Raw genomic sequence first — 18094 nt, 5'->3', positions numbered from 1 at the left:
TCCCCCCCCAACCAGTCAGGCTGGTGTCCGTTGTGATCACCATCCAATGAAGAGGAAGGAATGACTTCCCGGACCGAAGGCCTGGAGACCTAAGCCACCAGAGCAGGGAATCCCTGACTAGCAGGCTCACCCAAATTTGACAATCCAGAGATAACTATTTGTCCCATGTGGACAGGATCTCTTTCTGCAAGACTCAAGTGTGGAATTGAGCATACGGTACCGCCTCGAAAGTGGCTACCAAGAGACCCAGGACTTGCATGCAAAAATGCAGCTACAACCACCTGCGGGACACCAACAATTTCACTGCAGCTTGACCGATGGGAGAAAGACTCTCACCTCTGAGGAGTCCAGAAGCAAGCCCAGGTATTCCAGGCATTGAGTCGGCACCAACACCGACTTCTGGAGGTCCAGTACTCAACCAAACTCCAGAAGAAGAGTTTGCATGCTGATCGCCCAATCCTCCCTTAATTTTGAGGCGGAAGCTGCTCTCAGAAGGAAGTCGTCCAGGTAACCCACGATTGCGATCCCTCGTTGCCATAGCAATGCCAGAATTGGGGCTAGCACCTTGGTGCAGACCCCTGGTGCCAATGCTAGGCCAAAAGGGAGAGCTACAAATTGGTAGTGCTCGTCCCTGACCGCAAATCGCAGAAACCTCTGATGCCCGACGCATATGGGGACATGTCCACCGACGGCAGGAAATCCCTCCGATGGAGTGCAGTGACAACAGAGCGAATGGATTCCATCCTGAACCATTGTGCCTACACAAAGCTGTTGAGGGCCTTGAGATCCAGGACTGGATGGACCCCTTCCTTCTTTGGGACTACAGATTGAAGTAGAATCCCTGAAACCTTTCCAGCGTCGGCACAGGCACTATCACCCTGTGCAGCAGCAGGTCCTGTACTTCCCCCGAACAAGGCTTCCTGACGAGCCAGAAGAAGATGAAGGTTGGAAGGAAAGAAATCTATTTGGTGGACAAGAAAGAAACTTTATCTTCTATCCTGATGAAACCAGTTCGCAGACCCACTGGTCAGAAAATAGCGAGGTCCACTGAGCTACAAACTCCCGAAGGCGACCCCCCCACCCGAGAGTCGGGCGGGACGAACCTTCATGCGGCAACAGATTTGCTCACAGGTTTGTTTGGTTTGCAAAACCAGGGACGCTCAGCGGGCACCTTATCGGAATGGGAACGCTTACCTGCCAACCTGGGCGGACGAAAAATCCACTTCTGAGCGGAAAAGGAGGGCCCTTGTCGTGGCTCCTTGTCTTTCCTGGACTGTGGGCGCAACAAACTCTTTCCCCCATTGACATTCTTGATAACGTCATCCAGCGAAGCTCCAAATAGCCTCCCTCCCTGGAAGAGCAAATCCGTCAGTGCTTTCTTGGATGACTGGTCCGCAGACCAGCATTTTAGCCAAATCAGGCGACATAGCACCACAGCTGATACTGAAGCTCTAGAGAGCAAGGGGGCCATATCTAAGGCTGCATCACAGACATACTTAAGGCCCTGCACCAATTGGTCCACCAGCTCCACGCAGAAGCCTGTTGCTTCTCCAACCAACCCGAGCAGTACAGGGTGGCTTTCGGTCACGGCACACTGACATGGACAGCAGTAGCCCGGTCATATGTATGCCCCGGAGCATGTAGCTCACCGGCCGTCCCTGGATTAGACGGGGCATGAAGTACAAAACATGTAAACAGAATAGAACTTGTTCCTAAAGGCTGTTTTAATAAAGGAAGATTATTTTGCATCTTGGTGTGGCATTCCTGTTTTGCTAATGCGATTAGAGAAAAAAAGTTTTGGCTTTACATACACTATATGCTTCATGTGTGTGTAAATGTTGTAGGTGTAATGCAAGCTTATCAGTATGTATTGATGTTTTAAAAAATATTGTTTCTCTTGATATATATATAATAAAAACTATGTACATAGCATAGGACACGTTTACTAGTACCATCACATGTACTGTGTTTCTCACTTGTTGAGTATACTTCTGTCATCTCACTGCAGGTTTGAGGACAGAGCTTTGTTATTGACACTCACTAGGAAACGTACTTTGTAACTTACCGTATTTATCGGCGTATAACACGCACTTTTTTCCCCTTAAAATCAGGGGAAAATCACGGGAGTGTGTTATACGCCGATCCTCCGCGCGATTTTTGGACCTTCGCCTGCTCTCGAACCTTCTTGGCGGCTTTCGGCCGCCTTTGGCCCTTCTCGCGGCTTTCGACCGAAAGCCGCCGAGAAGGTCCGAGAGCAGCCGAAAGCCACCAAGAACTTCCGGGCGCCGCCGAGATACACAGGACATCTCGGCGGCGCCATTTTTAAAAACATTAGCTGACATCAATGACGGACAAGGGTGCAATGAGGACAGGCTACATGACAAGGCTGCAATAATGGACAGGCTGCATATGACGCTGACAAGGCTTCAGATGGACACTGATAAGGCTGCATTGATAGGCATTTAAATGTATGGTTTTTTTCCTTAAATTTCCCTCCTAAAAGTTTTTCCTTAAAATTCCCTCCTAAACTTGGGGTGCGTGTTATACGCCGATAAATACGGTACCTTCTTACAGCATTTGTAGAGGTTCTGATTTTTTTTTTAAAATAACAAACAAGTTATACTTACTTGCTCTGTGCAATGGTTTTGCACAGAGCAGCCCCTGATTCTGCTTCTCCCTCCTGCTGAGTGCCCCTTTAGCAAGCTGCCTGCTCTGGGGGCACTTGTGTGCGCTTGCTCCCAGACCACTTTGGCTCTTGTGCATGTTGCTGGATTGAACTTGCGTGAGTATAAGGGGGAGTTGCACACCAAAGGTTTTTTTTATTTTCATGCATAGAATGCATGAAGGTTAAAAACCTTCAGCAATCCTTTAAGTTAGGCTTGCAGAGAAACAACATGGTTATCATTTCATGCCAATCTGATACTTTTCTGGCTAAAAATTCATAAAAGAAAACAAAAAGGTGATCCCTAATGGCGTACATCCACCCATCCTACAATGGTAATGAGGGCAACAACTTCAGCCTGGACTCCAATCAGGCCACGCCCCCAATGTGTTTCGCTCCTTCCCCCGAAGCGTAATCATGGGGATATTTCGCAGAGTCTCCTAAATTTGTATGCGCTAATCTGCTGGTTCCGTGGCAGATTAGGCTGTTAACAGACCAGGATTACTGGAACACATAAACAGTACAATTGAATCCAAACACACACAAAAAAAAAAAAAACGGTAAATCACCTTGACCTGTGAATTGATTTGACCAAGGTTATTTGGCAAGAATGCTAGCAACATTGTCTCTTTGAAGACACGTACAGGTTTGCATACTGAAACACATAAAAAAAAAAATGACAGGGAGTGCTCCATAATATTCCATTATGGGTAAGCTTTAGAGCTCTTGAAGAGGCCATATTATGCAATACTGTGTGATGTGACAGGTATTACAAAAGTTAGGTTTACATGTTGTAGACTGAAGAATGACAGAACCAAATAGCCCTTTGCCTGTGGTGTAGCTTGCTTTATTGTTTATGTCCACAAATATTTCCAAAAAAATTACAAAATACTCAAAATGGAGAAAACACAGAATTCACGAATTTCTGGGTTTCTACCCCAATGGCAAACTACTCCTATATACATTAAAATCTTCAAGATATATATAGAAATGGAGCAGTCTGGATGTACATTCTGCTAAATGGCGCCATGAAACAAGTAGCTTTACAGTTTCTTACACACTGAACGAGGTACGTCCGAAAAATTACAAAAATAGGAAAGAACGAAACATAGTGGAGTGGTAAAAAGTAACAAAAATAACTGAAAGACAACAGTCAACCTTCTTAAACCATTTTTTTTTTTTATCCTGCCAGTGCGGCGGGAGACCGTGTATTACTAGGCCTTATGGCAGTAAACATTCTAGCCCTTCAGTGGTGGGGAGAGGCCTAGTGCACAACTTACTGTAGGGATCTCCTCAACGCCGAACAAGCTTCACACAAAACAACCTGCAAGGACAAAGGAGTCAAGCACCCCAACACTCGCGGATATGAAAGGGCAGAGACGTAATCTGTAGAAATATAAAGGATGCAGAACACATCTGCGAATGTATTCTTAACTGTAGTGTAAAAATGCTATTGCAACTAGGGGAGTTAAAATGCTAGTGGCAAATGACCTACTTCAGGGATGTCTATCTTTGGCTGTCCAGCTGCTGGTTGAACTGTACTCCCATGATGCTTAAAATGGGAATGAAAGATGGGGTAGGACATTTAATGGTGCAAGAAAAGAATGCATCTCCCCCAGAGGGAATACACCTATTTATTGTTTACAAGTATTCTGACACTTCTCTTAGGGCTAAATAAACCTTAGATGCTCCACACAGTACAATGCTGTATGTAATGTCCTAGATGCATACAGCATTGAAAAATGTAACCTGTGCCCACTGGGCAGAGAAAGTCTCTCTAAAGGGCAAAACTCGAACAAGGTGCAAGTTCCTAGGTGCTGAATGACTGCTCAAAGATGCTGTACGTGCAAATCAGGATGCTCACTTTTTTTTCGCAGAAAGTGGATGCTCACTTTTAAAATCCTTACACCACCACTGAATTGAAAAGACAGTGTGATAAAGTGAAGGGGTGCTTGACTGAAACATCTGCGCTTAGTAATTTGGCGCAGCCTTGAGATGCTGGTCACCAAAACAATAACAGTCGTGCGGCAAGGGTAGTGCCTCGGTATGGGAAATGGGTTCAGCTGGGAGACTTTGTGAAAGAGAATTGTACGCATCTGGACAACTGTTTTACAACAGTCATCTTCAGAAGAAACACTTTTTTTTTTTTTTAACCAGGAACCACGCAGCCAAGAGCCTGTCTACTGACACAATACATCTTGAAAAAGCAGTTACTAAATGTGTCTCAACACCGCTTACCCGCACACCTAAAGTCCTTATACCGTGACACAGACCTGCCATTGTGGGGGAAGGGGGTGGCAGAGAGTACAAGCAGATAAAACATACAAACAAACAAAAAAAAAAAAAAAAAAAAGACATGAATTTAAAAAATAAGAGCCCAGGTTAAATAGAATCTGTACAAATAAAACCCTTGGCATTATGTATAGCAGGACCCAAAAACAGTAAAATATAGGAGGCTTTCCTTATAAATTAAATAATAAAAGTTCTAACCCTGCAGAAACTTTAATGCTATAAAGTGAAGATACGCACAAGCCTGTGTGCGTTTTGCCTCTACAACTTAAAACGCTGTAGCCCCTATCTACAAGTGAGACGCAAACTTAGAATAAAGACAGAAGGAAAAAAAAAAAAAAAAAAAAAAAAAAAAGGAGGGACCCCTAACTCTCCAGGAGATACCCAAAAATCTGGAGTGGATTCAACATGGAGTAAAATCAGATTCTTCCTCTATAACGGATAATTAAGAATGTAGGTAAAATAGGCTCAGACAAAGAGAAGTGGAGTAAGCGAGCAGCCAGAATAGGATGGTTACACAAAAAAGAAACATGGTGTATGTAGGGCTTTACCGGTGCTGCACTGGTAAAGCTTGAGTACCTCTGTGGTTATATTTAAATTCTTAACCCCTTTGCTGCTATAGGCTTAATGTCACAGATTCCAGTGGCAGTCAAGAGGTTAATGGAAATTCACAGGTAGTAACTGCACTGCAGGGACAGTAAAAGAAAAAGTGTAAGCTAAAATCCTCCCTTCAGTCCGTGCTTTTAATGTATTTACAGAATATAGGCAGACTGGGGAAACTCTGTACAATGAAGAGGGTCATCTGCTGTCATAAAAGAAAAAAAAAAAAATGGATCTGTTTTGCAGCACGGGAGACCAAGGAGTGCTGGCAGAGTATATTTTCATTGTAGCAAGTCTCTGGCTTTGTGTGCACACAGTGAGTGTATGTATGGGGTAGCACCTCCAAAGCACAAGCTGTTGGATCTACTGTCAAATGTCCAGGTGCTGCCCCCACCTCTCCCTCCACACCTGCTCCCCTCCCGAGGCTGGGGAAAGAATGCGTCATGCAGGGAGGCTGCCAGTGTGGCTCTGAATAGTCTTCTTTACAGATGAAAAAGGATAGTTTATGACATATCTTTAAATACAGAAGGAATCTTGCAGCCTCTGGGGACCCGTCGTATGGAGCCTGACTCTCCTAAGGGAGCTGGAAGGGAGGGAGAAGTCCAAAGTCATCCCTTCGTTACAACTGTTTGTCCCCTTCTTTCTTCAGTCGACTGAAAAGACAGAAGAAAAATGATACAGCATTTTAAAGGCTTTTTTTCTGCATTCACTATAATAAAACAATAATAAATGGCATTCTAGACCTGGAAAACATTTTTAAAAGAAACTGGGTTCAAACAAAGCGGAACCTCACCCAAAAGGGGAAGTTACGCTTTTCTGAATCCTCCCCCTCTCTAACTTTTGGGCGCAAGTTCGTGTTCTCACTACTTTGTATTTATATTCTTATTTTTACAACCAAAAATTATTTCTGCAATTCAGGTAAGCCTGCAATTTACATATCTGATGACTTTACCCATGCTCATGTATGTAAGGTAAACAGTTTCACTGAATATCAAAATAAATGTCTATTGAAAGTAAAGAATTGAGCCATTTTTAGCTCAGATAAATTTGTTAGGCCCCTTTTACACTGGGGCAGTGCAGGCGTCGGCAGTAAAGCGCCGCTATTTTTAACTGCGCTTTACCGTAGTTTTAGCGGCGGTATGCGGCCGCTAGTGGGATGGTTTAAACCACCGCTAGCGGCTGAAAAAGGGTTAAAATCGCCCGCAAAGCGCCGCTGCAGAAGCACTTTGCCGGCGGTATAGCCACGCTGCTGCATTGAATACACCACTCCAAAGATGCGGCTAGCAGGACTTTTTTCACCGTCCTGCTAGCGCACCACTCCGGCTTTCACACTGGAGTGAAAGGGTGTCGGTTTTTTTAGGCGCTATTTTTAGCGATGTATCGCCTGAAAACCGCCTCAGTGTGAAAGGGGCCTTAACGAGAGAAAATAAGCTCATAAGAAACAGGCTTTCCTTTATTTAAAGTCCATCTCCAGACTCTCATTTCTTTTGCTAATGTCACGGTAAAAAACAAAATAAAATTAGGATTTCCCCTCAATGAAGTTAAGCACAGAAAACCCCCCCGAGGTACGGTTTTCCACTATATCCAAAAAAAAAAAAAGAAAAGTAGGTTGGACTGGGGCTTTAATACTGAAACAATGTCCCACTACCCTCACTTTAGCAAAAAGAAAAGGCAGAGCCAAATGGCCAGCTCTGCCTCAATGTCTGCACCTAAGGCTCTTTCAGCAGAGAGGATGTGACCACATCTCTGGCCTAATGAGACTGACTGGTTAGGGTAATAATAGGACTAATATCTCTTCTCCTGTAGAGCACCTTCTTTAAGGATTTTTTCTACTTTGACAGAGAAAGATGGCCAAGAGAGGGGGGTTATTTCAATGTAGGTCAGTTTCAATATTAGCTACATTACATGAAAGGGCAGAGGGTGCCAAGTTAAGGTGGTAAGGAAAGTCATCTTAGACATGCAGAGATTAAAACATTTGATAGAGTAACATTGCTTTGTCAAGCCTGACAGTCCACATTTATGTAAAGGTGTCAAGATAAGATGACATGCTCAATAATCCTCTGTACAACTCAGAACACACAAGTGTATGTGGCCTTTGTAGAATGACCTGGAGGAATATAAAGGCTTTACATCTCTTGACACAATATTACATTTTAAAAGACACTCATAAGGAATTGCAGAATATAAAAACAATTAAAAGCAGCTTTTAATAAATGGGAATTCCAAAGTAGTCAATTGTCCTTTTCCCTACTATAATCATATGCAAAGGTAAACACCAGAACCATAAGGAAAAACTTAACTTTGCATAATAACTTGGGGTTGATTTTCTAAAACTAGAGAGTGCAAAATCTGGTGCAGATGTGCATGGTTGCCAATCAGATAACTACAGCTTGCTCAGTTAAGTTTTGACAGTAAAAAAATAGAAGCAGATTAGTTACCAGGCAGAACTGCACCAGATTTTGCACTCTCCAGTTTTAGCAAGTCAACTCCAATATTTTGGTCCTTTCCCTATACAAGAACTGAAGCATAAAAAAGGCATCGCTTAAATGCCAAACTTTCTGTAAATAGAGATTAAGAGAGACTCAATCAATTGAGGGAGATGAGAGAAACGAAAGGCCACAAACACTTTACTTGCACGTTTCTATGAAGATATTTTTATTATTGCCCCTATGTCAGAATCTTTTTTAATAACCAAGATACAATATAATGCTAGGTTCACCTGTAGTAATCCTCTTGGCTGGGTAAATGGCCGCCATGCATGTGAGGGTGACCATGTAACCACTGCTGTTCCATTGCCAACCTCTGCAGCTCTGCAGACTGGGCGTGCATTGCCTGGAGCTGGTGAGCAGCAGACATTTGTGGCGGGATACCTCCAGGCAGATCCCGGGGATAATGAGCACCTGAAAGAAATAACACACAAAATCACCATAAAAGAAATGCAAAGGCAAACAAGTATCTAGTTTAAATCACCTTAGTGTGATGTGATATACTGTATAATAGAGAATGTGGGTTTGTTTCAGTAACCAGGATCAGACAGCAAAACTAATAGGACACTTCCTAATAGGACCATATCATAAAGAAACAATGTAGGCATACCTTTTAATACTAAAAAAACTCCCCAAAAACATAGTAGTACTATGGATGTAGGCTGTCCCATAATGTAATCACAGACAGACAAATTGACGTTGAGAACCGGGCTCTGTAAAGGCCATATCATTGCTTCTAGGACTCCTTGCTCTTCCGTTTGCTGAAGATAGTTCTTTATGACATATGATTGCAGAAACACATTTGGAACTGGACAGACACTTTCCTTATGGTACAGCATGATGGATTTTGTATCTGCTTATATTCTTCAGGATTGGTCAGACCATCTGTTCCAAGCCAATCACCAAATCTGTGTGCAGAAATACAGCCCTAAACCTGGAAGGAACCCTTTTCTGCAACACCCACCCTTCAGGCCTACGGCGAACAACCAATTGTTACAAATTTAAGCTCATCTTTCTAGAACAGCTGTTGCCATTTTTCTGCATACCAGTTCTTGTGTATAGGCAAATCACTTGGTCTTGTTTCCATGTCAAAGAAGCTTTTTAGCTCTTAGTCTTCCATGAAGGCCACTTTTGGCTGACCTTTCCCAGATTCCAGGTCAGGTCTGAGCCGATGGTGCCACTGGACATCTTCCAATTGCAAAGATAAAACGGCTAAGCCATGCTGAAAGCATCCTATTCAAGTGAATGGGGTGACACAACCTGGTTGTGTCAAAGTGGTGCAGTATTAACAGGGTTAAAACAGGCAGTGAAGAGGCAACAATGCTACAACGCCTACCACATGCCTTCCGAAAAGCAATCTGTATAAGTATCCTTTTCAGATGCATGTCAATCTTGCCACACATCCAAATGTAGCCTAGCTGAATGCAAGTGTACCTGGGGGAATTGATGTTCTATTAAATGCAAAGAATGGACACACCAAATAGTTTTTTTTCTGCTTATCCATTTTGAAGGTTGTCAAACTGGTAAATAAAAACTAGTCAATGCATTATATTTAAAAATATGCTCAACTGTCTAAAGGTTTGGGAATAGTCAACTCAAAAATGATGATATCTTAGTTCTTTGTAAATCCTAGAGTGTTGAACCACCCCAAAGCTAATAATTCCTCTCTCTAATAAACATCTGTGGTGGGATCTCTGCGATTCCGTTACTGGATTGGCTTTCCATAGCCATTACAAGGGGGTCCCACTTTCCCTGTTGAATTTTTATTTTATATTAGAATATAAAATATTAATAATTTTACTATTTATATAACACCCAAACCTCCAAGGTGGGCAGGAACTAAATCAGGAACTAGAGAAAGAAGGTCTCTAAGAGAAATAGGAAAACAGCACATGACTCAGTCTACCAAATCCAGACTAACATTAACATACATTTTCTGTGGACTGGCTCTTTAAAGAATAACTGAAATCAACCTCTAGAACTCCAATATTAAGGCATCCCCACATCACATCTCCCTGTCACAGCAATTACTAAGCCAAGCAAGGTGCCTCACTGATTCTACTTCTCTCTGTGATCTATATGGCTCCAGCAGCAGATTGAAAGGGATTCAAAATGGCTGCAAGAAGTCGACTATTACGCAACTAAAACTAAAATCATACCTTTGTACACTTAGCCTTAAAGAGAAAAAAGATAATTTTGAAATTATTTCCTGTAGTTTTTAATAGTTATTGGAGGAGAATTGTCTTAAAGAACAGAAGATGCTTACATCATCTGTTCTTAAAATTAGGAATAGGCTGCACGCCAAAAAAACCCCCCATCAGTCTACATGCTGCTGAAAACACAATTCATTGTCCCCCATTTGTCCCATTTATTCTTACCAAACTGATGTAGAAATTGGAATCAAAGTTTTGGATGTTTACCCACCCAACAAAAAATTTAGGCTTAGGTGCTGCATCGCCTATATTATAAATACATACCGAAAACAGGGTGCCGTAGCATTTCATGTTCATGAGGTGGCTGTGCTAGCAAGGGATTAGGTATTGTACCAGGAGGGTATGGGAAGCGTGCCAGGTGAGGTCCAGCTGACAGTGGGTCAACCAGCGGATGCACAGGACCTGAACCTGAAACAGAATGACATGGGCTAAATTAGATAAGCAACCTTTCACAGATACAGTAAATCACAGGAACACAGCACATCATATTTCAGAGAAATCAGGACTGGGAGATTGGGTTTTTGCGAGCTCAGTAAAGGATCTGCCCTCACTAATATTAGCAGCAGAACTATTAAGCCAAGAGCATGCAAACAATGCTAGTTACTGCTTTCGCTGCCCCAAGAATCACACCCCAGTCTAAAAAAAAAAAAACCAAGCCAAACCAAAAAACTTACCCTGTGTATAATGGAAATATGGCTTAGTAAATGCCAGCTGTATACACTTGTGTCCTGACTGGTGATCACAATTACACATTTCCACTATACACCATGCATCAAAGGATGACACTATAAAAGCACACAGTAAGAACCACCACTGCTATTGCGACAAACTACTTGCAAGCAGCATCATCCACCAATTCACTTATGTGCTGCTGGGAAAAGAAAGGCTAACCTAAAAAGGATATCTAAAATATTCTCATATACAGATTGTTTTTAAAGTTCTATTTAAATGGGACATCTATGTGGATTCCGTTTACAATTTTTTTTAAAATTTTTCTTACACTATTTTTAACTTGCTGAATATTTTTAGACAGATGACAACTTTGACATATATTTCTTGATGTAGACCCAAAAAAGGATTTTTCAATCGATAAGAGCAGGGCAGGGATTGATCCCCCATCAGGTCCTCATGCCTTTCCAGTACAAAAGCAGTAAGCCCTCTACAGCAATGGCAGGCACTAAATTTTCTTTCCTTGAACTTCCAGTAATACCAGTTCTAATGAATTTTTCAAAATGGCTGCCTACAAACTAAACTACAGAGTGCTGTGCACAAAAGTGTTCTCCACATGCTTTAGATCAGGGGTGTCCAACGTTTTGACTACAGTGGAAGAAGAGGAATGGCCTTGGGCTTCATAAAATACACTAACAAGGAGGATAGCCAAAGAGCAGAAATTAATGATCACTGATATAGATAATGTATCTAGCTGAAAAATATATAGATTTTTTTAAAATAATTTTTATCATAAAAGAGGGCAACATAAAACTAGTGCAATGTTTGACGTTTTTGATAAAGCACCAATATCTGGTTCAATGGATGTAGTAGCAAATTTCAACTCATTCTCAAGGTGCTCATCAGATATTTGAGTTCTAATTTTGCCCTTTGTGTGCTTCAACCGTGGAAATAGTTGCTCAAAAATGTAGGTCCTGCCAAAAACTGATGACATGAATGAGGTGTGATTATGTAGAGTGGGATATTTTTCTTTGGGAAGATAAAAAAAAACGTAAAGTCCAGTAAAGACCTTTTCAGCTGCATGCGTTTCGCCAAGTGTAAATGCATTAAAAAAAAAAAAAGTAAAGTTAGTTTAGGATTTTGTGGTGGGCCGCAGGTTGGATACCCCTGCTCTAGATTCTTAAGATGAATTCAAGGTGACTAGATGGTGGTACTGGAGGCTCAAGAGGAATCAACGCCCAATCTGCCACAGCAATGCTGGATGCAAAACAGGTCTCCTTTGCCTAGTTTCTGAAAAGATTTAAAGATGGAGAGATCAAACTCTACCCCCATCTACTCTTAGTTGCAAAATTCTCGATAAAAGGGAAAGCTGGTCAGCCATACAACAAAACGATCTATAATGATCAAATATATTGTACACCTGTGGCCTAACTGAAGAGTTTGAAACTGCTTGGGCAGATGATTGGGTTTTCTGAAGGCAGAATTAACGCAGCAGAATGAAAAACCTATACTCCTTCTACTGACCAACTCAGTCCAAACATGTTCCGAGTACCTTAAAGACTTTAAACACGCACACACAAGCAATTGTTCCTGCTCTGTTCCACAAGAGGAAAGTTAAAAAGTGATGAAGAAAAAGCATCTATTTTTAACAAACAGGGCACTTTATCAGATGGATAGCAGATTATGACAGGAGATCAAAACAAGCATAAAAAATATTTCTGGGAAAATGGTATAGTTTGGAAAACTGTATTCCATTGGCATGGAATGGCAGACTGCATATTTTACTCTTATTTCACATGACTTTATATTATATACAGCAGTTGCATACAGTCCAACCCGTTCATGAATAGTGGGACAAACAAACCCTGCCAGGGGTTTTTAGGACAATTGAATTAATACTCATGGTTTAATTTTGATTGCAATTTGCTCCTGCAACTGCTCAATCACCACTGACTGGTTGGGTTTGCCCCACTTTTACTACATCTCTTGGTCTGCATGCAAACAAAAAAAATTACTAATAAAGCCATGTGAAACAGAAAATAAAAATCATATACTGAATACTTTAATACATTTGCTTAATATAGCAATTATAGTGGCAAGAAAAAGTATGGAATAAACTGGTTTGCTGGTAGTCATTTGCCATAAAATATGACCTGATCCTCATCTAAGTCGCAACAATAGATGTGCTTAAGCTTATAACACACAATTCCATTTTCTTGTGTCTATTGAACACACACATTAAAACAATCACACGCTGGGGGAAAATGTAAGTGAACCCTTTGAGTTATTAGCGCAGCAATGAATTCAAGCAAGCGCTTTCAATAGCCAATTCCCCTTTACAAAACTGCTTCAGCTCAGACACTTTCGCAGGATGTCTGGTGAACCACTCTCTCGAAGTCATTCCATAGTATCGCTAAGGGGTTAAGGTCTGGGCTCTGATTAAGCCACTGTGGTGGATTTACTTCAATGCTTCTGGTCAGTGTGAGCTTCAGCCAGTGGACACTCTGACACTACTCTGTAGGATATTTTGATGAATGCATATTCCCCTCTATGATGGCAAATGATGCAGATGCTGAGGCAGCGAAGGAAGCCCAAACCATGATATTCCCTCCATTATACTTCACTGCTGGGATGAAGTTTTGATGTTGGTAAGCTGCGTCTTTTTGCACAATATATAGCACTGAGTATTCTTCTCGAACAATTAAACTTTGGTTTCATTAGTCCACAAAACATTTTCCCAGTAGCGTAGAGGTGTGCCAATGTGCGCTTTGGCAAACTTCAGGGGGGCAGCAATATTTTATTTTTGGGAGCAACGGCTTCCTCCATGGTATTTGTTTTGCCATGGACCCCTTGCCTGTTTAAAGACTTATGTATGGTAGACTCATGAACAAGGATGTTTACCAGTTTCAGTAATGTCGTCAAGGTTTTAGCCATTACTGTTGGGTTCTTCTTTTCTTCACCGAGGATTCTGTGTTGTGCCATGGGAGTCATCTTAGCTGGGTGCCCACTTCCAGGAAGAGAAGCCACAGCACTAAACTGTCATTTATAGACAATGTATCTGTCGACTGCTGGATGCCTAAACACTGAGATTATCTTGTATCCCCTTTCCAGCCTTATGCAGGGTAACTAGTTTTGATCGTATGTCTTCAGAGAGTTGCTTTTTGCGAGGCATGGTTCACATCAACTGTTACTTCTTAAGGAGCAGCAATCTTAAAATGTATGAGTGTCTCTAAACCACGCCTCCAAACTCATTTCACTTCAAGTAATTAGTCTATGGGTCCATTTACATTTTCCTCCAGCACTGTGCATGTTTAATGGGCGTTTTCAATAAAGACACTAGAAAATATAATTTTTTTGTGTGTTATCAGCTTAAGAACATTGTGTTTGCCTATTGTTGTGACTGAAGCCTAAAAACACACTGCTAGCTTTCTTTTCTTTCAACCCAGCGGGCTGAATGACAAAAAAACTGACTGCTCAGGTGAGAGTCGCTGTTCTAACAATCCAATGTTAGTACAGTGATCTCCCCGGCTGTTCTATTACGCTCTGACAGGGGACGCCTCCCCTGCCAGAACACTCAGATCAGCACTCTTAGCCATTGGCTGAGCACACTTATCGGGAGCCAGTCGGCAGACCTTTTTTTTTGATCAAGCCCCTTTGACAGAAACCAGCTTCTGTTGGACCGGCAACAGTACACACATACTGAATGTTGGACGGTTTATACAGAACTGGCCAATGCCGCCTGATAGTCGGCCTGTGTGTGCAGGGCTTTAGATGAGGATCAGATCAAACTTCATTGCAAATAACGGTGGAAAATCTGTTTATTCCAAGGGGTTCACATATTCTTCTTGCCACTAATTAATGTAAAGGGAAGGTAGTAGTCATACCAGTTGCGTTCTAAAATTAAGGCAGGTAATGGTGCTGTTGCCATTAATAGAAAACACTTTGTTTAGCTTTATAAATCACCCCGAGGGATGTCAGTGAGTCTTCATCAACTCTATATTTACATATATTAAAACAGAATGGAGAAGTAACAAAGAGGATGAAAAATCTAAAAACAATTACCCTAAAAAGCAAACAGAGAACGACGACATCTATTTTTATCACTGATTTGGCTTATAAGCTTTAAGGTAAAAAAAATAAAATAAAATCTAAAACATTTTGCCTACTCCTATCTTAAAGTTCTCTACAGCAAGGGAGGGGTACCGTTATACAGTAGCAGGCCTTTGTTATTCAAATGCCTGATAGAAAAACTGCTCTGGATGACAAAAGTAACCATAACTTTGTCCTTTATGACATTTGGAGTGTAAAATATGGAATCTGATTGGTTACTGTGGAGCAATTTCTTCTTTAGTCACTTTGGTGAAAAGAAAAAAAAAGAAAAAAAAAAAAAAGGAGACAACGGTTGTAAGATAAACAACCATTCACCCTGGAAACAAACAAATTTCCTAAATAGCAAAGAAATAGACAGTTTTCCAATGTGACTGAATGAAGATCTTGGTGCCTACAAGACAATTGGTACTGTTCCCTAATACCAGAGACCCAGAACAAACAATTAAACACTGCAGGATACTCAAACATGAAAAAAGATAATCTAAACTTTATGATGGGTTAACTGGAGAATGCAGAGCCCATTTGGTTTTCTATAGTAAGGCAGGTCAAAATGTAGTAATTTAAGGAACCCACTCAGATTTCACTTTTCCAGAGGATTGGATTATTTCTGATAGATTGACATTGGGTACTACATTATAAAAATACTAATTTATTAAAAAACATTTTTTGAATATAATCAAACAATTGCTTGTGTACATGAGCCCTTAAAGAGATCCCAGGCTTCTGTTTTCTTACAGGTGAGAAGTGTTCCTTCTTCATGAGATAGACCACTAATGCACACAATCCTAAAACTGCAGAACATGTCCAACTATAAACAGCAGCCAGATTGCAGCCAAATCAGGTGATCTGAAGTGGACTATAATTTGAGTGGCTGAAGCACTGCGCTTTATTAGCTCTCCGTACATAATCAACTTCATTCAACTCCATTCCAAGCAATGCAAGCAAATCTGAACTACTAAAGCGTTATTCTCATTAGCCCAGGGCAGATCCAACAATTCTTAATATAAAAATCCGGTAACTCCATTCAGGGAAGGACAGGGGTCATCCTTACCATTTACCAAATAACCATTAAGATATTACAGCACATTTATTTTCTAGTCTTGAATTAGGGATTTCTATACCCATGTTTTTTTGTTTTGTTTTTTAAAGATGTATATATAGTACTGTTCAGTGTCTCAGGGTTAGAGTCAGGCTAGCGATATACAAATTGTTTCCGTTCAGCTGATTACTTCATCAAGGCTACATAGTGTAGATTGATGACTCTCGCACTGGGGCTATTGAGTTTTGACAGCTGGCCTCAACAGTTGTCAAAATATCCATACATGTCAGATTGGATGCAGGCACTATTTGGCTGACAGTTTTTCGCACACTTCTTTTGTTTTTTCAGTTGAGAGATACTGGCTTGGAACTGGCGGTAATTCACTCCATATATGGGCTAGCTTAAACCCACTGCTCATCGAAAGTAGGAATGAAGCTGGACTATACACGGGGGAATAGGTGGTCATCATAATCATAGCCTAACCATAAATGATGCCAGCTTATTCAGGAACTGTACCCATACAGTCACAAACACTTGAACAGCTCAGTACATGTGTACAAAGACTAAATATGGTGGTCACAATAATTAGGTAAACTTTACACCAATTTGTTCAAAAGGTCCATTTATTGAAGCACTAAATCTGCAAAAATATTGCAGTTGTTGAAGCTGGGACATTTGAACAGCAGCATACTTCTTTCAGTTCGACTTACTTGGTGTTGAAACATGGATAAGGATGACAACCCTGCCTGCTAAACCCTTAAAAGGTCAGCTGTCATGTACCCCATCACTTTTAAAAATTAAAGCCTGCTTAAGGTGGACCTGAACTCAAAAAGTGAAGATATGTCATTTTATAGAGAACAGCTAGAAGTTATCATCTGGGCTAAACAGTACATTGAAAATGTACTTTTTGTCTTTAATTCCACCTGAAAAAAGAACAGTGCATTTGCTTTGCATGGGCATTCATGCTCATTGAGTCTCATATCTGTAAGTTTGCAATGTGAGATCAACTAAGGCAATGTTTCTCAACTCCAGTCCTCAAGGCGCCCCTACAGGTCATGTTTTCAGGCTTTCCATTATTTTGCACAGGTGATTTGATCAGCTTCACTGCCTTAGTAATCATCACAGCTGTTTCATCTGAGGATAATCCTGAAGATGACCTGTTGAGGCGCCTTGAGGACTGGAGTTGAGAAACCCTGACCTAAGGTGCTGTGCTTCTGATTGCTAGTCTCACAAGATTTAAGTAAAATTTTGTGATGCCACTATTGTGCTGTTCGTGGTTTCCTTAATGGACAGGAAGATGTATCCGAGGACCCACAGTGCAAGGATTTCCTTGTTCTGTGAATTTCTACTTCTTCCACACCTACGACTTTTTGAATATTCTACCACTAGTCATTAAGAGGGTATCTCTGACATGGGAAAGGAAGGTCCTGCCATTCTACCATGATGTCTACCTCTGTACAGATACACAGAGCATAACAAAGCCTAATAAGTCAGACCTAGGGGAAAGGATCGGCTGCAATGAGTCTATAGGCCATACTGGTAATTATTTATTTGTCCTCGACTTGCCTTTTTGGGTACAGCTTTCACAGTTCAGGTTCCCTTTAAGAACATAGATTACAAGATGCAAGGTTTATTAGCCACAAAAGCCACCTATGTGACCCAGTCTCATTTTGTCCTGGGGGCCTGACTTTGTTATTGGCAGGGCTTAGGAAAGCCAGGCCTTGGTAATAAAACTAAATCATAAGAGAGACATTGCTGCTAATAATAGTAATAGCAGGCTTCTTGTGGTGACTGTGGGCAATACTTTTTTGGAAGTTTTTCCCAGGTAAGATTTCACTGAACTATACAAGATTGCAAAAAAATGCAATCGCGCTTTGAAAGCAATTACAAGCATCTATTTACTCTCGTCTGTTATTACACATGGTCAAATCTCTGCTAAATATGCAACTTAGGGGAATAAAGCAGAAATCAATGCAGGGTCATTTTTCCCAGACTTGGTGGTCCATATTTTTGCAGAGTTGGGCTG

The 18094-nt window shown here is 41.2% G+C and overlaps 1 protein-coding gene across 10 annotated transcripts in view; it reads right to left on the bottom strand.

The window, feature by feature from the left end:
• Positions 1-3493: 3493 nt before the first annotated feature.
• RERE (arginine-glutamic acid dipeptide repeats) overlaps positions 3494-18094 on the bottom strand; it is a 498733-nt gene continuing 484132 nt past the window's right edge. For all 10 annotated transcript variants that reach the window (XM_077458063.1, XM_077458062.1, XM_077458064.1 and 7 more), the window contains 3 exons: positions 10515-10658; positions 8271-8451; positions 3494-6204 (listed from right to left, as the gene is read on the bottom strand). In XM_077458063.1, the coding sequence (XP_077314189.1) occupies positions 6171-6204; positions 8271-8451; positions 10515-10658 (359 nt within the window). In that variant the 3' untranslated portion in view covers positions 3494-6170. The remainder of the gene's footprint in view (positions 6205-8270; positions 8452-10514; positions 10659-18094) is intronic.

Source organism: Lithobates pipiens, unplaced genomic scaffold, assembly GCF_037356315.1.
Source record: "Lithobates pipiens isolate NorthernLeopardFrog02 unplaced genomic scaffold, aLitPip1_a1.2 Scaffold_27, whole genome shotgun sequence".
Lineage (NCBI taxonomy): Eukaryota > Metazoa > Chordata > Amphibia > Anura > Ranidae > Lithobates > Lithobates pipiens.
The sequence above is the reverse complement of the archived record's forward strand: the minus strand, read 5'-3'. Positions and strand labels throughout refer to the sequence as shown.